General features: G+C 40.7%; 1 protein-coding gene across 2 annotated transcripts in view; it reads right to left on the reverse strand.

The window, feature by feature from the left end:
* ALDH1L2 (aldehyde dehydrogenase 1 family member L2) overlaps positions 1 to 23,650 on the reverse strand; it is a 67,227-nt gene that overhangs the window by 35,138 nt on the left and 8,439 nt on the right. For both annotated transcript variants that reach the window (XM_049626218.1, XM_049626217.1), the window contains exons 2-10: positions 19,936 to 20,080; positions 14,892 to 15,126; positions 11,902 to 12,067; positions 10,075 to 10,176; positions 9,775 to 9,864; positions 7,791 to 7,925; positions 6,503 to 6,628; positions 5,848 to 5,939; positions 4,424 to 4,571 (exon numbers count right to left, since the gene is read on the reverse strand). In XM_049626218.1, the coding sequence (XP_049482175.1) occupies positions 4,424 to 4,571; positions 5,848 to 5,939; positions 6,503 to 6,628; positions 7,791 to 7,925; positions 9,775 to 9,864; positions 10,075 to 10,176; positions 11,902 to 12,067; positions 14,892 to 15,126; positions 19,936 to 20,080 (1,239 nt within the window). The remainder of the gene's footprint in view (positions 1 to 4,423; positions 4,572 to 5,847; positions 5,940 to 6,502; positions 6,629 to 7,790; positions 7,926 to 9,774; positions 9,865 to 10,074; positions 10,177 to 11,901; positions 12,068 to 14,891; positions 15,127 to 19,935; positions 20,081 to 23,650) is intronic.

Genomic DNA, 23,650 nt, shown 5'->3' on the forward strand with positions numbered 1-23,650 from the left:
TAGAAAGTACATGAAAGCCAATGATAATGAAAACACAATAGCCCAAAACCTCTGGGATGCAGCAAAGGTGGTCATAAGAAGGAAATATATAGCAATCCAGGCCTTCCTAATAGAAGGAAGAAAGGTCTCAAATACACAACCTAACCCTACACCTAAAAGAGCTGGAAAAAGAATAGCAAATAAAGTCCAAAACCAGCAGAAGATAGGAAATAAGATTAGAGCAGAAATCAATGGTATCAAGATTAAAAAAAAACACAAAAAACAATAGAATGAAACTAGAAGCTGGTAGTTTGAAAGAATTAACAAAATCGATAACCCCCTAGCCAGACTGATAAAAAAGAAAAAGGAAAGGACCCAAATAAATAAAAACATGAATGAAAGAGGAGAGATCACAACTAACACCGCAGAAATACAAATAATAATAAAAGAATATGAGCAATTATATGCCAACAAATTGGGCAATCTGGAAGAAATGGATAAATTTCTAGAAATATACAAACTACTAAACTGAAACAGGAAGAAATAGAAAATTTGAACAGACCCATAACCATTAAAGAAATTGAATCAGTAATCAAAAATCTCCCAACAAACAAGAGTCCAGGGTGATGGCTTTCCAGGGGAATTCTACCAAACATTTAAAGAAGAGTTAACACCTGTTATTTTGAAGTTTTTCCAAAAAATAGAAATGGAAGGAAAACTGCCAAACTCATTCTACAAGGCCAGCATTACCTTGATTCCAAAACCAGACAGAGACCCCACTAAAAAGGAGAACTATAGACCAATTTCCCTGATGAACATGGATGCAAAAATTCTCAAGAAGATACTAGCAAACCAGATCCAACAATACATTAAAAGAATTATTCACCACGATCAAGTGGGATTTATTCCTGGGATGCAGGGCTGGTTCAATATCCACAAATGAATCAATATGATACATCACATTAATAAAAGAAAGGATAAGAACCACATGATCTTCTCAATAGATGCAGAGAAAGCATTTGACAAAATACAGCATCCTTTCTTGATACAAACCCTCAAGAAATTAGGAATAGAAGGATCATACCTCAAGATTATAAGAGCTATATGCAAAAGACCCACTGGTAAGATCATCCTCAATGGGGAAAAACTGAGAGCTTTCCCCTAAGGTCAGGAACACGACAAGGATGCCTACTCTTGTCACTGTTATTCAACATAGTGTTGGAAGTCCTGGCCTTAGCGATCAGACAACACAAAGAAATAAAAGGCATCCAAATCTGCAAGGAGGCAGCCAAACTTTCACTCTTTGCAGACAACATGATATTCTATGTGGAAAACCCAAAATATTCCACCAAAAAATGGCTAGAACTGATTCATGAATTCAACAAAGTCACAGGATATAAAATCAGTGTACAGAAATCAGTTGCATTTCTATATAATAATGAAACAGCAGAAAGAGAAATCAAGGAATCGATCCCATTTACAATTGCACCAAAAACTATAAAATACCTAGGAATAAATCTAACCAAAGAGGTGGAAAATCTATACACTGAAAACTATAGAAAGTTTATGAAAGAAACTGAAGACACACACAAAAAAATGGAAAAACATTCCGTGCTTATGGACTGGAAGAACAAATATTGTTAAAATGTCGAAACTACCCAAAGCAGTCTACGTATTCAATGCAATCCCTATCAAAATAACACCAGCATTCTTCATAGAGCTAGAACAAACAATCCTAATATGGAACCAGAAAAGACCCTGAATAGCCAAAGCAATCCTGAAAAAGAAAACCAAAGCTGGAGGTACCACAATCCCGGACTTCAAGCTGTATTACAAAGCTGTAATCATCAAGACAGTATGGTACTGGCATGAAAACAAACACATAGATCAATGGAACAGAATAGAGAACCCAGAAATGGACCCACAAACGTATGGCCAACTAATCTTTGACAAAACAGGAAATCATATCCAATGGAAAAAAGACAGTCTCTTCAGCAAGTGGTGCTGGGAAAACTGGACAGCGACATGCAGAAGAATGAACCTGGACCAATTCCTTACACCATACACAAAAATAAATTCAAAGTAGATGAAAGACCTAAACATAAGTCAGGAAGCCATCAAAATCCTAGAGGAGAAAACAGGCAACAACCTCTTTGACCTCGACTGCAGCCAACTTCTTGACATGTCTCTGGAAGCATAGGAAACAAAAGCAAAAATGAACTATTGGGACCTCATCAAAATAAAAAACTTCTGCACAGCGAAGGAAACAATCAGCAAAACTAAAAGGCAACTGATGGAACGGGAAAAGATATTTGCAAATGACATATCAGATAAAGGGTTAGTATCCAAAATCTATAAAGAACTTATCAAACTCAACACCCAAAAAACAACTAATCCAGTGAAGAAATGGGCAAAAGACATGAATAGACACTTCTCCAAAGAAGACATCCAGATGACTAACAGACACATGAAAAAATGCTCAATATCACTCATCATCAGGGAAATACAAACCAAAATCACAATAAGATACCACCTCACACCTGTCAGAATGGCTAAAATTAAATTAACAACTCAGGCAACCACAGATGTTGGCAAGGATGTGGAGAAAGAGGAATCCTTTTGCACTGCTGGTGGAAATGCAAACTGGTGCAGCCACTCGGGAAAACAGCATGGTGGTTTCTCAAAAAATTAAAAATTGAGCTACCCTACAACGCAGCAATTGCACTATTAAGTATTTATCCAAGGGACACAGGTGTGCTGTTTAGAAGGGGCACATGCACCTCAATGTTTATAGCAGTGGTGTTGACAATAGCCAAAGTATGGAAAAAGCCCAGCTGTCCATCAATGGATGAATGGATAAAGAAGATGTGGCATATATATACAATGGAATATTACTTGGTGGTCAAAAAGAATAAATTCTTGCCGTTTGCAACAACATGGATGGAACTAGAGTGTATCATGCTAAGTGAAATCAGTCAGTCAGAGAAAGACAAATATCATATGACATCACTCATATGTGGACTTTAAGAAACAAAACAGATGAACATAGGGGAAGGGAAGCAAAAATGAGATAAAATGTAAGAGACAAACCGTAAGAGACTCTTAAATAAAGAGAACAAACTGAGGGTTGCTGGAGGAGTGTTGGATGGGGGGGATGGGCTAAATGGGTGTGGGGCATGAAGGAGGACACTTGTTGGGATGAGCACTGGGTGTTATACGTAAGTGATGAATCACTAATTTCTATTCCTAAAATCATTATCACACTATATGTTAACTAACTTGGATTTAAATTAAAAAAAAAAAAAAGACTCAGAAGAGAGAACTGGTAGAGAATAGGGGCACTACAGCCATTTCAGTTAACACATGGTTTTCTCCAAAGGCCTAGCCTTACATAGATGAAAACTCTTTGGAACTAAGATATGTAATGTGTTTTCATTCAGTGCATATTGATATTTTGTAGCATGCTAAAATAAACAAATAAATAAACTTGGGCATAATTAAAAAAAAAAAAAAGTTCCACAATCAGATAGTGGTGATGGTTGCACAACTCTGTGAATATACTTAAAACCACTGAATTGGGGGCGTCTGGGTGGCTCAGTGGGTTGAGCAGCGGGGTCTTGATTTTGGCTCAAGTCATGATCCCAGAGTTATGGGATTGAGCCTCATATTGGGGAGAGAAGATTCTTTCTCTCTCCCTCTGCCCCTCTCCCCTGCACATGCACCCTCTCTCTCTCTCTCTAAAAAGCAAAACAACTACTGAACTGTACATTTTAATTTCTTTAAATGTTTATTTATTTTAAGAGAGAAGGAGGGCACGCAAGTGGGGGAGGGGCAGAGGCAGAGAGAGAGAGAATCCCACGCAGCCTCCATGTGCAATCTGGAGCCCGACTCAGGGCTTGATATGGGGCTCCATCCCATGACCACGAGATCATCATGGGAGATCACGATCAAGAGTCAGACACTTAACTGAGTAAGCCACCCAGGTGTCCCTTAACTCTATATTTTAAAAGGGTGAATGTAATGGTGTCTGAATTATAAGTCACTAAAATACCTGTTTTAAAAGGTATTTAAAATGTGGGGCACCTGGGTGGCTCAGTTGGTTAAGTGTCTGACTTCGGCTCAGGTCATGATCTCACAGTTTGTGAGTTCAAGTCCCGCATCAGGCTCTGTGCTGACAGCTCAGAGCCTGAAGCCTGCTTCAGATTCTGTGTCCCCCCGCCGCCCCCCCCCCGTCTCTCTCTCTCTGTCCCTCCCCTACTCACACTCTGTCTGTCTCTCTCTCAAAAAATAAATAAATAAACATTAAAAATAAATAAATAAATAAATGAACGAATAAATAAATAAATGGTCATAAATGTAAAAACAAATGGACAAAAGGAACCGCATTCCTTTATAGTGTATGGGTCCTAATGATTTAGATTTCGTGAAGCACAGAAAAGCTTACATAATCCACCACCAGCTCCTCTTCCGATTCTTCTCCTCTCAGTTTCCTCACAACTTTCTGAATGAAGTCTTCAAACTTGGTGGCCAGATAGACATCTTCATTCTGTAGTTGAAGCCCACCGCACTTCTGTCTGATCTCTTCAACCAGCCTTCAGGTAAGAACAAGTTCACGTTATTTACGTTTTTAAAAGAGTTTAGGGGCACTGTCATTACATTTGTCAAGTTGCTTTGAGATAAGACATGTCACATGCCTATTTACCACCTATGAGATCTTCTATGATAATTGAAAAAATTGATAAGACCGGGAGAACAAAATCAAAAAGCTGCATTCTAAAAAATTTTTTACTGTTTATTTATTTTGAGAGACAGAAAATGCACGTGCACATGTGTGTGCATGAGCGGGGGAGTGGCAGAGAGGGAGTGAGAGAGAGAGAGAGAGAGAGAGAGAGAGAATCTCAAACAGACTCCATGTTATCAGCACAGAGCCCAATGCAGGGTTCAATCTCACAAGCCATGAGACCATGACCTGAGCTGAAACCTAGAGTTGGAGGCTTAACCAACTGAGCCACCCAGGTGCCCCTAAAAAGGTGTCTGGAAGGACAGTGGATATTCTTTTGTCTTTAACTTTGTGCATGGCTATGATAAAAGAAACCAAGGCAAAAACATTTTACTTACTTGCAAGCAAGATAATTAAGGGGCACATAAAATCAGTTCCTATCCTTTCAAAGGTACTCAAGGAATAAGGAATAAAGAAAAGTCCCTAATGTAAATAAAGATTATGAAACAAAAGACATTGTATAATATTTTCTGTAGATCATATATAAGAATGGAGCAAACATTTGTTTTATTACGTGGTTAGTGTTGGTACTAAGCAGAATCAAAATTATTTTTGAGGGGCACCTGGGTGGCTCAGTCGGTTAAGCGTCCGACTTTAGCTCAGGTCATGATCTTATGGTTCATGGGTTCAAGCCCCGCATTGGGCTCTGTGCTGACAGCTCAGAACCTGGATCCTCTGTGTCTTCCTCTTCTTCTGCTCCTCCCCTGCTTGCACTACGTTTCTCCTCTCTCAAAAATAAATAAACATCAAAAAAAAAAATTCTCATTTAGAGCTTCCCAACTCCAGTGTCATATTGGAGGAAAATTAGCTAACAGATGTGAGGACGAATTTTAAAAAGAAACAAACAATTAGAAGCACTGATTTTCTAGGTATACAGGAGATATGAAAACAACTCCTGGCTAGTGACAGAGAAAGGAACACAGATATGTGTTTGGCCGTGGAAACAAACAATCCAAAAAAGATGAAGAAAAGAGAAATAGAATAATGGTAGAGTGATAACATCCAGAACAAAGGATTGGATTGGATCTTCAAAGTCAAAGTCAAAATCCCCAGTGGAGGGGTGTGAGTCAACAGGGTGATAGTTTTACCTGACAACATCCATTGAGCTTGCTCCAGATTTAAAGAAGTCTGTCGAGTCTTCAATAACAGGGACGTTGCTTAAAATTCCAGCCCAGATGTCCTATACGGCAAGGATAATTTTTATGAAGGGCGTGCCATGAAAAACACAGTGGCAGAGACTGACCAGTGCCTCACCAAACCTACTTTTTTTTTTTCATCTTGGATACATGGTCTGACTACATTTTTTAGCAACTCTTCAAGTTAGATGTAGCCGTATGACTGACTTCTAGCCAATGAGTATGAGCGGACGTGAACTTGACACCCAGTCTTGACCCATGAAGAACCCCCTTCCCACGATTCTCTGTGCGCTTTTGCCCTTTTTGGCTGCCTGGACTGTAGGTGACTTTGAAGATAGCATAGCCTGGGTCCCTGAATGACTCCACCCCTAATCCTCACATTCCAGCTTCACCTCTAATCCCCCTGCCAACCTAGAACTGCCTGGGATTATTTTGTGAGTGAGAAATAACTTTGCATATACATTTTGGAGTTGATTCCTACTATGGCTAATACAAAAAAGAGGAGAAATAAAGTTCCATCCTCACTACTCTGAAGACTGATGGTACAGTTGCAAAAATGCTTCAGTTTTGCAAGGTAAGGGTAACATTAAGGACATCACATGTTCACCTTGATGGTCCCTGCCACCTTCACCTCTTCGGCTGTAAGTTCTAGCACTGAGGTCTCACCCGCTGAAAAGTACTGAGAGGCTGGAATCATTCTTCCATCTTCAAACTGCAAATTCCTCACCATCAGCTACAGTGCAGCAACAAGACAAACAGAAGGATTGAAGATTAGGACAATTCAAAAGTGAGGTTGGTAGGGGAAGACGTGTCGTAGATTACACAAATACAAGGGGCAGCTTATTTGGCAAATACAAAAATATGGATAGAAAGCACTCACCATTATTTGTAAAAGGACTGAAATGGTATTTTAATAAAGGCAGCAGAAAGGAGAAAGTTAAGTCTAGGGGTAGATACATCTCAAAATGGGTAATAAGCTCCCAAAAGATTGGCATTTGGATATATGTAGACTAAAACCTACTGTAACTCCTCTTTCTCCTCCTCCCCCTCCTCCCACTCCTCCTCTCCCTCCTCCTCCTCTTCCTCCTCCTCCCATCATCTGAACACTTACTCTGTAGCAGGCACAGTGCTATGTATTCATGTATGGATGCACGTATCTCATTTTAGTCTCATAAATCCCGATGGAAGTAGGTGCCATTATTATCCCCATTTTACTGATGAGGAAATGGAGACTCAGTGAGGGTAAGTGATTTGCCCAATGCCGCACAGCTGGGGTTACAACCGAGAAGCAGCTGGACCCTGAAGCCTACAATCTTAATAACTGATCTACCCTGCCAGCTACCAGAATATATCTGTAAGCTGCAAATTCCCCTTTGCTTTCTTCAAAGAGCCCACTGGGGCCAAGGGCCCATGCTTCCAAGCACAGCAGTGAGGGTGGCTGCCTGCGTGGAAGGCAAAGGCAAGGAGCATCTGAAGAGGGCCACATCCATTGCATTTAGCCTCCTGGGCTCCAGCAGTGGGAAGGCAGACAGATGGGACTACTGTCTGTTTTATAGATGAGGAAACAGAGACTCAGAGGGGAGAAGCGTCCTCCACAAGACCAGTAAGTGGCAGAGCAGGGATTCACATCCTGTTTCCTGACTAAATTCCAAACTCTTTCTACTGTGCCACCAAGGTGACTGCACAGGTCCTTGAGGCTCATCCTAGGGAGACTTGTTCTCAACTAGGCACACAGAGCCAGCTCATCCCCCGACAGAAATAGGGCATGGGTATCTCGAGCCTCCCATGTCGCACTGCAAAGCTGGATTACCTTGTAAAAGATATTTCCTTAGTAGCTTGGGTTATAGAAGGAAACCAAAAATGTTACTTTATAGGTGACCATATTGAACACTCACTGCTTTTCCATCATTACCAAAAAGAACAAGTCCATTTTTGGTAACAAGACCAGGCTTCGTGGCACCTTTGATTTCCAGTGGTTCTCCAGAAGGCACGGAGCTTTTCAGCAATGACGAGCCATAAAACGTGACCATCTAATAAAGAGATCAAACCCATGTGAAATGAGGGAGTTACACCTACAAACAGGGGTGTGTGCAAACAGCACTCCCTGCAAAAAAGCTCCAGTTGGAATCATCATCTCTGATAAAATCGGAACACCCCAATGTGGGAGACTGTATCAAGCATCTGTGGAAATGACACCGAGCAAGAGATAGTTTATGAATGTACGACTGAAGAGTTTCAAGAATGCCTCACAACCAGATGACATTTATCATTTCTTCACATGGATACGAAGGTAAATGAGACAAAAAGGTCTTGCAGACTTCGATTTTCAAAGGGGAGGGGAGGTGGTGATGGCAGAGAGTCAGTGAGGGCAGGTGCAGGTAGCAACCAGATGATTACAGTCCAGTGCGATTACTGATGGGAAGTACAGGGTGCTTTGTGGGTCAGTTCATGGAAACAGGACTGGATCCAGACTGTAACTAAGAAAATGTGATGGTAATTGATTTGTGATTGTAATTCTATGACTATTAGCTATCACCTATTGAAGATTATAATAGTTAACATTTATTGAATACACATGCCCAGGACTCAGTATGTAAATGAATTAACATGTATTAACTCACTTAATTTTCACAATGACCTGTAGCCAATAAAAGAGACACTATTATTATTTTTTAAGTGTATTTATTTTGAGAGAGAGTGTGTGTGTGTGTGTATGCGCAGGAGAGGGGCGGCGGGGGGCGGGGGGGGGGGGGGGAGAACCCCAAGCAGATTCTATGCTGTTAATGGAGCCCGATGCAGGGCTTGATCCCTGAACCGTGAGATCATGACCCAAGCCAAAATCAAGAGTCAGATGCTTAACCAACTGAGGCACCCAGGTGCTATTATTAGTCCCATTTGCAATAAGGAACCCAAAGCCCCACTGGTTAAGTAACCTGCCTGAGATTACTCAGCAAACAGTGGCAGAGCCAGATTTTAACAGAAACATTCTGGCTTCAGTTCCCACTCACTTAACTACTGCACTAAACTCCCGCTCTTGGTCTTTCCTGATCCCACATATTTTTGTTGGCACCTAATACATACTAAGAATCCTGCTTAAGTGAGGATATTATCAAGACAATAACATGAAGTCCTTGCCCCATGGAGTACAAAGCCTAGTAGGGGTGGGGGGATTGATAAATAAAGAGACCCTGACAATATATATAATACGCTGTGTCAGAGGCAGGCAGGGGGTTGTTGGACCAGGAGGAGGGACCCCCAACCTGGCCAGCACGGGCCTGTGAAGTCAGGGAACTCCCAAGGAGAGCTGAAACCTGAGAGCCAAATTGGGTTGAGATTTCCCAGGGATTATAAGGCCCTTCCTGCTCCTCCCCTGCCTCTCCACCCTGCCCCCCCCCCCCCATGGCCACCTCTCCCACCTGCTCCTCACACCTGAGGCTCTTTGGGACTCCTAGACTGGGTAACACTCTCCTATCTCTGGGTCTTTGCTTCTTTGTTTCCTTCTCTACCTGCTGACCTCTTGAAGGGCAAACAAATGGACCAGCTTTTCTAGGAAGCCTTTCCTACTGCACCTGAGTCTGGGCCTCAAGGATAGCATTTGTCTTATTGCCTTGTGAGTGCTTATTCACTTCTCTGCTTTCTCCATAAAACTGCAGGCTCCTTGAGAGCAGAGGCTGTGCCTAGCATCTGCTTCACGGCAAATGCTCAGTACGAGTAAAGATGGGGGTGTTTTCATCCAGCTGGGCACATATACCTAGAATCACAGACCCTCTTCATGACCAAGGAAAGAACCAGAGGACTTATGTGTAATACCTTTTACAAAGGTAACACACACACACACACACACACACACACACACAAAAATTGGTCCCTGGCACATACCTGTCCATTTATCTCTGTCCAAGCTCCAGGGACTTTATCATGACCTCGGATCCAGTTATGCAAAACTTCGGCAGACTGATCCCAAGAAATCTAGGAAAGCACAAAGCTGAATCTCCTAATGCTATGAGTGTCAAAGGCAATAGAAACATCTCTCTCCATCAGTGGTGGAAGTGGGGTTGGGTAAGCATAGAATAGGCTGGATTGGAGATCTACCCTTTGGCCAGGAAATTGTACGTTGGGAACTACTTAAAGGTAAATGGCCAAGAACTTTGGGGTGTATTATTGAGTGGATATAAATACCTCAGCATTTTCCTTTTTCTGGATGCCTTCATATGTTGCTCCTTCTTCTGGTTGGGGAATGCGAGGAGCTTTTCCATCGGCTATGAGTTGAACAGCTTCCACCTAAAGCCAAAAACATTATCTGGGTTATAGCCCAATGGTCAGCAATGGCATCATCTGTTTAATTGAAGCTCTGCAAAACAGAATTGCTACATAGAAATCTGTCCAGAGAGTCAGACTATAATAATAGACAACTACCATTTCTTCAGGTCCATTTATGTGCCAGGCAATGTGATAGCTACTTCATAGAAAATATCCTTTGCAGACATCACACCAATCCTGCCAGGTAGATATTATTATTCTGGTTTTACAGATGAGAAAAACGAGGCCTAGAAAAGTGAAGCAACTAGCTCAAGAGCAGAGGTAGCCAATAGGCATCAGAAGCAAGATCTCCATCCAAGTCTACCTATTGCCAATATCAAGCCTGTACTCTTAAAAATGACTCCCTTGTTTCAACAAATTTCAACATCCCTTGATGACCCAGTGGGAATTTCAGTAATATAACTGTAAAATAAGTCACTGTGAGTGATTTCTATTTATCATGATGATTCTAGAAAGTGGTACGTTGTTATATTTAAGAAATTCAACTTACTTTCTAGTGTAGGACACCCAAAATTTAAAAATAATTAAAATCTACCCATGAGTTTGATTGCCTTTGGGATGTGTCCTGAATTCTCTTCTGTGCCAGATTCTCGTTTGCCTTGAGAGTCTCTCTCCTTCATGGGGAGGCCTACCTGAGCTTCAGTTCCCAGACCTCGCTCTCAGCATACACAGCTGTTGACCAACACCCTCCCCGCAAAAGTATGCGGATGGAGAGACCTGAGAACAGGGCCAGTTCATAGCTCATTCACTTGCCCACGTGTAGCTATAATATCATTGGATACATGATCTGGGCTTGAGCAAATGCCACTGAACACACCCAACACTATTTTGATTGTAATGATCATTTTTTAGCACCTACTGTGTGCCAGGCACGTTACACAAATGCTACCTAATTTTCACAGCATGCCTGTAAGTCAGGCAGTTATCTACACTTTACAGATAAGGAAACCAAGGCTGGCGAAGCTAAGCGACTTGCCTACTGTCACAACAGCTAAGCAGTAGAATGAGAACTTTGGTGTCTTTCTGACACCAGTGCCCTACTCTCTTAATCATTAAATGATACAAACAAATCACTGCTGTCTTTCCTCCTAAATCCATAGCTGCTGCTTTTTCCTAATGTCCATCTCTATGTGGCTGTTTCTACTATATATATCGAACTCGGAAAAAATTAAATGACACTGAAATTATCTTTCGGTATTTCTACAAGCTAATATATTTTTATGTTGTGGTGCACGTGCTTTGAGCTTTTTACCCAGAACACATCTGAAAAAATTAAGCAATGCCAAATTTCACCCTGTTACATAGACTGATTCCAAATACTTTTGAAGGAAGTCCAACTTCCATAGCAAAATTTCTTAAGAGTCTATACACTTCTTTACAATTAGTCATTATAAACAGGGCTGGAGATTCAAGTATTTGGCAAAATAAATGAAGCCATTTCATTGCTACTTCACCCATTTTATCAGTGCTCTCAGAGGAACAAGATAGCTTCACAAACTAAGAAATTTTAACATTCAGATTTCAACCCGAAATATACCATCCTACTGGCAAATATAAAATCTAATTTTGTTTTTCAGCTTTATACTGTGTATAACAATTAATATAGGAAAATTCTCAATAAAAGAAAAATATTTCTAAAATCTTAAAGGTTTACTAAATTCTTCTCGATGGCATAAATATACTAACCATGGCTTTGATTCCTTCAGGAAATAGAAACCGATTATAAAGTGCATCCACTGTATCGTTGGGTTCAACATCACATGACTTCTGAAGAAGGATGGGTCCTGTGTCTAAACCATCATCAGCCCAGAAAACAGAAAACCCAGCTTTCTTATCTCCCATAATTAGAGTCCTGTGAAAAGAAGAGCTTCAACTTAAAATGTTGGTATAATGTATGACAAAGTGATGAGTTAGTGATATTAAAGTACAAGATAGTTATAATGGAAAGTAGACAGTGAGGGAAACTACCATGAGAAATTAACAGCAAAGCCAGGAGATGTCAGCATTCATAAAATCACTACTTAATGGTACCACTATTTTGTACATTCCATATCTATAGTCTTTCTTGTTAATACACACTAATGACTGCTAGTCTATTCAAAAGGGCACTGGAGCCCATCATTACTACCACTCATTAACTGCCAGTTGCCAGCTTTCTACTGTGGCATCAAGCAATTTTGCCCACCTGGGTCCAATTCCTACATCATAGTTGACCCTGTATTAGGCAGAATAAGATAAAGGAAGATAAAGCAGAAGATACTCAGTAAAGGAGAACTGATTATTAATTTAAATGATATAATTTGGATATAAGTGTCAGAGCTAGAATTAGCTCTAGATTGTCCATGTAAATTATAGTAAAAGATGGTTGGTTAATCCAAATCTTTGTATTTTATGCTCTAGGAAGCTTAGCCTAAGAGAAAATGTTGGCCCTGGGGGCTCCTGGGTGGCTCACTTGGTTGGGCATCTGACTCTTGATTTTGGCTCAGGTCATGATCTCACAGTTCATGGGACTGAGCACCATGTGGGGCTCTGCACTGGTAGCACAGAGCCTACTTGGGATTCTCTCTACCTCTCTCTCTGCCCCTCCCCCACTCATGTACGCACTCACGCACACACTCTCTTTCTCCCAAAATAAATAAATAGACTTAAAAAACAAAAAAAGAAAAAGAAAATGTTGGCCCTTAAGAGCATATAATACAACCAATAAGCTGAATATGTGAACAAATACATATAAAAGTATATCAGAGAGCAGGCTAATATTGACATCATCCATGTTTATGACCTAAATTTTTTTTTGTGGTATAATTTCTTTTTTTTTTTTTAATTTAACTTTATTTTTTATTTTTTAAAATTTACATCCAAATTAGTTAGTATATAATGAAGCAATGATTTCAGTAGATTCCTTAATGTCCCTTACCCATTTAGCCCATCCTCCCTCCCACAACCCCTCCAGTTTGTTCTCCATATTTATGAGTCTCCTCTGTTTTGTCCCCCTCCCTGTTTTCATATTATTTTTGTTTCCCTTCCCTTATGTTCATCTGTTTTGTCTCTTAAAGTCCTCATATGAGTGAAGTCATATGATTTTTGTCTTTCTCTGGCTGACTAATTTCACTTAGCATAATACCCTCCAGTTCCATCCACATGGTTGCAAATGGCAAGATTTCATTCTTTTTGATTGCTGAGTAATACTCCATTGTATATGCATACCACATCTTCTTTATCTATTCATCCATTGATGGACATTTGGGCTCTTTCCATACTTTGGCTATTGTTCATAGTGCTGCTATAAACATGGGGGTGCATGTGTCCCTTTGAAACAGCACACCTGTGTCCCTTGGATAAATACCTAGTAGTGCAAATGCTGGGTCATAGGGTAGTTCTATTTTTAGTTTTTTGAGGAACCTCCATACTGTTTTCCAGAGTGGCTGCACCAGCTTGCATTCCCACCAGCAGTGCAAAAGAGATCCTCTTTCTCTGCATCCTCACCAACATCTGTTGTTGCCTGAGTTGTTAATGTTAGCCATTCTGACAGGTGTAAGGTGGTATCTCATTGTGGTTTTGATTTGTATTTCCCTGATGATGAGTGATGTTGAGCATTTTTTCATGTGTCAGTTGGCCATCTGGATGTCTTCTTTGGAGAAGTGTCTATTCATGTCTTTTGCCCATTTCTTCACTGGATTATTCGTTTTGGGGGTGTTGAGTTTGTTAAGTTCTTTGTAGATTGTGGATACTAACCCTTTATCTGATATGTCATTTGCAATATGACCTAAATAATTTTAAATCTCAGAGCTACTAATCGAGCAAGACCTAAGTCAATGAATCAATCACTCTTTTCAGAAATATTGAGGAATTAATTGGCATTATGTTATCAAGAGACTTGCAAACATTCATATACTTTGACCCAGTGATTCTGCATGTAGAAGAAATGTGAAATGAGAAAAAATACAAGTTTAAATGCAAAGATAACCACACAGAACCATTTAAAAGAGCAAAAAAAAAAAAAAAAAAAAGAATCAATTCATGCAAATACAATGAAGTGTTATTCACCACATTGAAACTAAGTGTAGTTTTCTGCCTAATTAATAACTTGACACTGAGAGATATCAAGGAGATGCACAGGTAAAGGAGAGAAGGCAGAAAAGTGTACCTACAGCAATAAAAATGTTAGATCATAGCCCCTTCCCTCAAGGAGCTTAAAGTTGAACAGAAGACAGATAACAAAGAAGATAATTTCAGGTATTCAGCATTTCCTGACATGTACTTGAGATTCTCTGTGCAAAAACAGTTCTATGGTCGAATAAGTTTGGGAACATTGTATACTCAGACTCCCTCCTAGAGATTATAATGCTCTCACTCGACACATATAATAGGTTCTAAGAAGTCCTGTGATCAAGAAATCTATCATAAACCAAACTTGTCTGACTATAGAACCTTTGTTTGCTCAGTTACTTAGTTAAACCTAATGAAGCCAGTACTCCATAGACTATTCTTGGGAAATGCTATCTAGCCCATGCTGTACCTCTATGTCTCAGGGGAGTTCATGCAATAGTAGCAATCAATCAGGGCCTCACACCTCCTCAAGCACACCTAGTTCCTTGATCCCCTAGGTAAAAAAATAGAAGATTATAGGCAATGGAAATAGGCCCATCTTCTCTGTAATTTAAAAAAATGCTCACCAGTTGATAGCAGAGGCTCCTCTATGCCTGGGAAGGATGGAGGGGTGATATATGATAGAGCCGTACTTTGGGCTGTCAATTACATCCATGGGGATAAACTGTGTGCAGAAGGGAAGTACGTTTAGCTCAGCACCCACAGATTTGTAGGCCTCTGCCACCTCCTTTATGGTCTTGCCCTTGACTCTCCATCTGGGGAACTTGAACACGGGGGTCCCATCTTTCTCTGCAGCTAAAGCTGAGCAGGAAAGAGAAAATGATTTTCATTAAAAAAAAATTTGGCCATAAGTTTATATGTGCAATGTGTGGATTCACACATTGCAGTTTTCCAGCTTCATGAAACATTGACAAATAAAACACGTTGAAGAACAATTTAGATGGTCACCAGAATTTGACCTGTTACAATTTTATCATGATCCATCCATTTTTCTAATGTGATTTTTTACCTATATATTTGAGGCATAATATATTTAATCAAAAGTTTGTGACTAGGGGTGCCTGGGTGGTTTAGTCGGTTAAGCATCAGACTTTTGATTTCAGCTTAGGTCATGATCTCATGGTTCATGGGATCAAGTCCCACGTCAGGCTCTGAGCTGATAATATGGGGTCTGCTTGGGATTCTCTCTCTCTTTCTCTCTCTCTGCCCCCGCTTCCCAAAAATAAATAAATAAAACTTAAAAAAAAGTTTGTGGCTACATAACATTTAAAAACATTTTAAGTTTATTTATTTATTTTGAGAGAGAGAGAACAGGTACATGCAAGAGGTGAGAGGGACACAAAAGAGAATCCCAACCAAGCTCCACACTTATTGTCGGATGCAGGACTTGAACTCACAAAACTGTGAGATCATGACCTGAGCCGAAATCAAGAGTCAGATGCTTAACCAACTGAGCCACTCAGGTGCCCCAACATTTTAAAATTTTAACTAAAGCTTTTCTCTTTTACAGATAAAAAATTATACTTTTATTACTGATATAGCCACTTAAAGAATATTTGTTTGTTTGTTTTCTAGATTTGGAGCCAAGTGCTGCTACATCACCACTCAGATTAGACGTACTCAGCCTCTGGCACAGATGGAAAACCATGAATCCCATCCCATGCCTGTTTCCTGGAGGGAAGTCATTTTTATTACAGAGCAAACTATAATGAGAACACATTTTCTCCACCAAACAGGCAGATCCCAAAAGACGAAGAGAGGACGTTTTTGATCTGAGCTGGGCTTGTCTATTATCTAGTTCCTTCTCCCAAATTCACCAGTCAGATAAATTAGTGGAAGAGAGAGGCCAAGAAGGGAGAATACATGCTCCTCGTGAGGGTTCTGCCATACTGGAGAAGATTTGAGGCTCATTCCTGTGGAAAATGTTCTCTCTTCCCAAAAGAACAGCTCCATCTACCTCTGTGTGGAAAAGGAGTGGCCCTCCAAAGTGCCATTAGCACAGCTCATTTTTTTCCATAATAAAATATCATTTTTACTAACAACATACCTTACATATATTAAGTATATATATTTATTTTCCACCAACAATACAAAGCAACTACATTTTAGGCAATTTTATAAAGCTTTAAGAAAGGCTTTTTATCTGTATTTTTGGGCTCCTTTTCCTTTCTCCCCCATTTAATCAACCTTCGTTGACTTTGGAGGGGATAATGCCTCCACCAGAAAGCATAGTTACCAATCTCAAGTGAGTCCTGAAGAAATCTGGCCATCAAGCCGATGCCTTGATCAATACACTTGGAAGGATGTGAGAGACCAGTATAATAGTGTTCATAAAATGGTCAAAAAACAGTAAAGAAATCATTTTCAGATAATAAGAAAATGAATAAACGGTGGTAAAAAATGTGAAATTGGGAGGAAACTGTGCAACGTTAAACTGGGAAAGAAAAATCAAATGAAAAACTTAGAAGTCTTCATTTTTTTTTAAAGTTTATTTAGTTTGAGATACAGAGAGAGAGAGAGAGAGAGAAAGAGAGAGAGAGAGAGTGTGTGTGCACAAGCACAAGTGGGGGAGGGACAGAGAAAGAAAGAATCCCAAGTAGGCTCCATGCCGTCAGCACAGAGCCCAATGCAAGGCTCAATCCCATGACTATAGGATCATGACCTGAGCTGAAATTAAGAGTTGGATGTTTAACTAACTGAGCCACCCAGGCACACCTAGAAGTCTTCAATTTAAAAATCTACTACACTGAGATAGGCTATGATCCTTCCATAGTGATTTGTGGCTGCCCCAGGGCTATTTTCCACTGCTCTAGTTGGCTATTCTGATAACAAGAAGAGTTTGCCACTGTCATTTTGATCCCTTTTCATGAACCAGGCACAGGGATGAGCACATTATATACATTATGTCATCTAACCCATGTAAGATGGGTGCTGTTGAACTAAGCTTAGTGGGTTTTAACAACTTGCCCAACCTCATGCGGCTAGTAAGTGGCAGAGTCAGATTAACTGCATGACTCCAGTTTTCTTTTCTATGTTTTGCTAGCAGCCCAGATGGCCACGACGAATGGAAAGGAGGTCCCGGCCCCGGGACCAGACACTAGGGAAAGTTAGTTTCCCAGGCCATACTTTTAAAGGAGTTTTAAGAGTCACATGCTTGTAATTCTTCTGAAGTTCATGTACATGGCAGAGACTGCTAGCTGTCCCCCTTCAATCTCTAGCAAAGATTCTTCTACTTTAGCTGAGCACATAGCCACCCTGAATAAAATCTATGTTTCTCTGTCTATCCTACAAATAGATTTGGGCTGTGACTACGTTTTAGCGAGTGGGATACAAATGGGAATAATATGTGCAACTTCGGGATAAAGGCTTGCCTTCTGCTTCCCATCTTTCCCTTCCTGCTTGCTAGAATGCAGACTGGACAGTTGGGGCTAAAGCAGCTATCTTGGGGGAGACTGGGTGGCTCAGTCAGTTAAGCGTCTGACTTCGGCTCAGGTCATGATCTCATAGCTTGTGAATTCGAGCCCTGCATCGGGCTCTGTGCTGACAGCTCGGAGCCCGGAGCCTGCTTCAGATTCTGTGTCTCCCTCTCTCTCTCTGCCCCTCCCCAGCTCACACTCTGTCTCTCTCTCTCTCAAAAAATAAATAAACATTGAACAAAATTTTTTTTTTTAAAAAGCGGCTATCTTGGACCATGAGATGGAAGCCCAGTGTTGACAATAAGAAAACAACAAACAGCAAGAGTCTGCATCGTGATAAATATAGAGCTGCCACAACAGCTCCAATGGCCAACTCAGACTTGAGAAATGGACTTCCATGTTACTTAAGCTAATATTATTTGGGGCTTCCCTGATTCAACAGCCAATCTGATTTCCCAAATATGAGTCCTCCCAAATATCCCCCCCGCCACAAAGCTGCTGCAAAGAGCTAATAATAGGACAGATAGTCCCAGTAATAGGCATCCGTCCCTTTCTGCCTTTGGAACCAGGTCCAAATTCATGAGGCAGATTCCCTCAGAATTCCCCAGGTTGGGATAGCTTTTTTCTGAAACAAGGATTTCTTTCTTTCTTTCTTCTTTCTCTTTCTTTCTTTCTTTCTTTCTTTCTTTCTTTCTTTCTTTCTCTTTCCTTTTGGGGAAAGAGAGAGAGAGCGTGCGCATGCACAGGGGTGGGGGAGAGGGGCAGAGGGAGAGAATCTTAAGCAGGCTCCATACTCAGCCTAAAGCCCAACATAGGGCTCTATTCCATGACCCTGGGATCATGACCTGAGCTGAAACCAAGGGTCAGATGGACACTCAACTGAATGAGCCACCCAGGTGCCCCCCCAAGGATAATTTCTAAATCAAGTGATTAAATTCATATATGCATATGTGCTCTTTGACCCAACTTTTTTTTAGCATGACTCTTGAAAAAAAATGTTAAAATATAATATTTTTAAAAGTAGAACAAGATAGGATAAGCCCCAGAACTATTTCTTCCAAGAAAAAAGGCTACAATTTTAGGGTTATCACTGATCAGCGTTTATCAGCCAATATGTCGCATTGTTCCAGTGATTTCTGAAGATCTGATTTATAAGCCAGGATAGCTAGTTGCTCATTCTTATGCCTTATCTGTACAATTTGTAGACCATTTCTATCTCCGTGTCTTGCACCCGTCCTCAACTATATAACTATATAACTATATAACTATATAACTATATAACTATAGTTGACTCTTGAACAATTGGGTTTGAACCGTGTGGGTCCACTTATATGTGAATTTTTTAAATAAATATAGTACTGTCAATGTATTTTCTCTTCCTTATGATTTTTTAAATAACATTTTCTTTTCTCTAGCTTACTTTATCATAAGACTACAGTATACGATACATATAACATACAAAATATGTGGTAATAAACTGCTTATGTTAACAGTTAGGACTTCCTTCTAGTCAACAGTAGGCTATTTTTTGTTAAGTTTTGGGGGAGTCAAAAGTAATATGTGGAGTGTTGACTAGGTAGGGGGTCAGCACCTCAAACCCCTGTGTTGGTCAGGGTCAACTGCATACTTGTAAATCAGAATCTCATTGTACGTTTGCTTTGAGAATGGCTATCTTCTTTACCTTACCTTAAGAGCCAAGCAGCCAAGCTATCATTGTTCTGACATAAATATATTCTTTATGACCCCATATCAATTTCTATTATTGGATGCGGTCCTCTCTTCAATTCCATTGGCACCTCTGAATCAGACATTACTCTAGATGCTTTATAACACCTTTGGAAAGTCACAAGTGTAGTTCAGAAAAAACATAAACCTGAAAATTCCTCTGAGGGACCTTGGAGGTAGGTAAGTGGAGAAATTCTTAACACAGTGGGGGCCTGCATCTTTGTCTTGGGGCCCACAGACAAGGGAGCATCTTTGAGTCTGCAAACAGACTTAGCTTGAGAAGGCTTTCAAGAGGCAGAGTGTGTGTAGCAGAATCCAGGGGGGAGGCAGGTAGTCTGGGGCTTTGGGAGCTGTGGCCAAGAAATAGAAGTTGAGAAATGCCAACAAGGCCTAAGGGGTCTGAGCTGGGGCCTGAGCCGGCTGGGTCAAGTGCGGAGTCCTTGATTCAGCTGTTCCAAGATACACTCACCCAGCGGGTCAGCTTTGCCGTCCTTGTCTGGAACCGTGAACACGCCCACAACTCGGTGGCCCTCTTTGCGGAGGTGACTGTACACTTCCTGTCCGAAAAGGCTCTGACCAATAAGTGCCAGCTTCAGCTTGTTTTTGAAATAGGCCTGTGAAACAATTCAATGATGACAGACGTCGGCATGGTTAGAAGACATATGGGTAACAAACACTCTTTTTCCAATCATGCAAAATGACTTGAGGAAACAACACAGAGATCTACAAAATAAAATTTTTATTGACACACGCTGAACCTAGGCTACATTACACATAAACAGTAGTGAAAATAATGTCACGCCGACGTATTCCCTTTTTCCCCTTTGCTCTAATCCCCCCGATTATTCATCATAATCATTGGGATTGCATATATTTTACAAGCCATTCCAACTCCTCCGTGAAATGAAGCCGGATGTTAACAAGTAAGGGTAAGTTTCATAGTTAAAAGGAGTTTAATTCTGAGCAAGATCTGCTTCAATATGACAATGGCTTTTGTGGCCTGCAATATAGAAAGAAGAGCCGGACTCATCTCTTAACTTCCAGAAGAGGCCAAGAGCTAACACGCGGTATGACACAGGGGTCACAGGCAGACCCCAGTGCTAGACTACCCGAAATCAAAATCAAGTGCCACTCCTGTTTAGTCGTGTGTCCCTAAGCAAGCGACGAACTTCTGTTGCCTTTTTTCCTCACCTGTAAAATGGGAATAATAACACCAACCTCACACAAGTTTGATTGAAGCAGATGACTTAATATTAACATGTAAGAGGCTCAATGCAGTATCTGACGCAAAGGATTGTTGGGGTAAAAGCTTCAATCATGTCTTAGAGGTTTTGCTACATCCTAGATACAGTTACATGTTTCTTTTTAAAAAAATTTTTTTTGACATTTATTTATTTTTGAGACAGAGAGAGACAGAGCATGAATGGGGGAGGGTCAGAGAGAGGGAGACACAGAATCTAAAACAGGCTCCGGGCTCTGAGCTTTCAGCACAGAGCCTGACACGGGGCTCAAACCCACGGACTGTGAGATCATGACCTGAGCCGAAGTCGGCCGCTTAACCGACTGAGCCACCCAGGCGCCCCCCATGTTTCTTTATATAGTCCAAAATTCCAAAATCTTTGGCAAGTGGCCCAAATTCCTTAGGCCTCAAAACCTGGATTGCTCCAATGGAACATTCTTTTTAGTCCTTACAGCTTTCTTGTAAGTTTGTGCACATTCATTTGGTTTCAAACTTGACCTGGGGTGACATACTGCTATTTATAATCTTAATTATAGTATTCGTAAGGACTGTATGAACATTTATATGTTTTGCTGCAGAAAAATCAATGTGTTTGGTTACAGATACTGTCCCAGACCCTGCTGTGAATTATATGTAATGTACTATCTATGTACCACATTGACTTTCTAGAATGTAATTCTGAATCTCTAAATATATTTTGTTCCTCGGGTTTAAAAAAAGTTTTTTGATGTTAATTTATTTATCTTGAGAGACAGAAAGAGAATGTGAGTGGAGGAGGGACAGAGAGAGACACAGAATCTGAAGCAGGCTCCAGGTACTGAGTTGTCAGCACAATGCCCAACACAGGGCTTGAACCCATGAACCAGTGAATCATGACCTGAGCCAAAGTAGGACGCTCAACCAACTGAGCCACCCAGGTGCCCGTGTCCTTCAGGTTTCAGGTAAAGAATTAAGACCTGCACATCATTTCATTTCATTTGATCATTGCAACCATCGTTTGATTATCTCCCATTTTACACTATTTTATGAATGAAGAAACCACAGCTCAGAAATGTCAATTATATCCTCAAGGTCATATTGGCAAAAAGGAGGAGAGGTGAGACTTGAATCCAGGTCTGTCTCACTTCAAAGCCTACATATGCACTTAAAAATAAAATAATAAAAATGAGCTCCCACCACTCATCTCTTTTCCTTTTAGAAGATTAACACTGATGTACAAAAGTACATTGATTATCAAGAAATACAGACACCATTTAAACAAGAATAGTGCTAAGGGGTTGTAGTTTTAAAGAATTCTCTTTAAGCAATTATACCTCCTGTAAATTCTCTCCAAATGGAATCTTTTGCAAAGCTAAGGTAACAATGGGGCACCTGGGTGGCTCAGTCGGTTAAGCGCTCAACTTCAGCTCAGGTCATGATCTCACTGCTTGCGAGCTCAAGCCCTGCATCAGGCTCTGTGCTGACAGTTCAGAGCCTGGAGCCTGATTCAGATTCTGTGTCTCCCTCTCTCTCTGCCCTTTCCCCACTCACACTCTGTCTCTGTCTCCCTCAAAAATAAATAAACGTTAAAAAAAAAAAAAGAACACAGCTCCACAGGACTTGGATTTAGATATTTTTCCCTTTCACTCTAAATGGGATTCTTTAATGTACTAGAAAGTCATTCTAAATTAGTCAAGCCTCACTGTGAAAATTTGATTATGAGGAAACAATTTTCCCTTATTTCCCAATTTACTGAGGGCATAGACAGCATCCCTTTTTAGGCATGAACTTAAAACCATATGGGTTCACATGTTCCCTGTAATTGAGCTGATAATGAAAACAATGAAGGTTTTACTTGAAAAAATCTTTTCCAGGGCCAGCCAAAGATTCTATCCCCAAAGAGCCTACAGCTTCAACATCTAACAAATATTTTCAAGCAAACAGATTAACTCTGCAACAACAGCATAGTTTGCCTACAGATAATACGTGATTATTTCATTTACTCTTATCAAAAAAATCAAAATGTTCTGTAAGCATTCCATCTCCAAATCCTATCATTTATGCTGTGGCTTGAACTAGAACAGACATGATGGCATATCTTAAAAATCAGGCTTTGCCTCACACCGCTACCAACACCAAATAGTTTAAGCCTTCTAAAATGCTACCCTTGGCACACAAAAGAGCTAAGAGGCTGAGATAGTTCAAATGTAATGCTGTGCTCAGCTGTCACCTGGGTATTTGGAGTTCAATTCCAGATTCCACGCTCCCCTAGAAAGACAGCATTTAAAGAAAGTCAGTATCTCTAGAAATGCTACATTCACTGAAACAGTTTCTGAGCTTCATGCTAAAGCTGAAGCTACAAAAGTGAGTTTCCAACACTGAGACATGTCCGGATTTTAGGATGGCAAGTGCGTTTATGATGAGTTGGCATAATTCCCAAACACCAGACTGGGGTATTCTTATTTCTCCAAGTATGATCTGAGGACTGACGTACGCTGTGATGGCTGTGTTAGAATCAGTGGGGAGGATGTGCTAAAAGCGTGGGTTCCTGGGCCCCACTCCAGATCTCCTGAGTCAGACGCGGGGCACTAGGAAGCTGCATTTTAACAAGCTCCCCATCGACTGAGAGGCACACTAAAATCAGAGAATCTGTGCTGTATGGAGAGCGTGTGCCTACCTGCTTCGCAAAAAGGTTCTACCCTGGGAAGCTTGGATCAGGAAGAAGGGGTGGCAATAATAGCAAACTTTTTTTTTTTAAACATTTATTCATTTTTGAGAGAAAGACAGAGACAGAACGTGAGCAGGGGAGGAGCAGAGGGCGGGGTGAGACACAGAATCCGAAGCAGGCTCCAGGCTCCGAGCTGTCTGCACAGAGCCCCATGTGGGGCTGAAACTCACGAATCTGTGAGATCATGACCTGAGTGAACCACCCAGGTGCCCCTTAGTCAACATTTTAATGAGACCC

This window comes from Panthera uncia, chromosome B4 (assembly GCF_023721935.1).
Source record: "Panthera uncia isolate 11264 chromosome B4, Puncia_PCG_1.0, whole genome shotgun sequence".
Classification (NCBI taxonomy): Eukaryota; Metazoa; Chordata; class Mammalia; order Carnivora; family Felidae; genus Panthera; species Panthera uncia.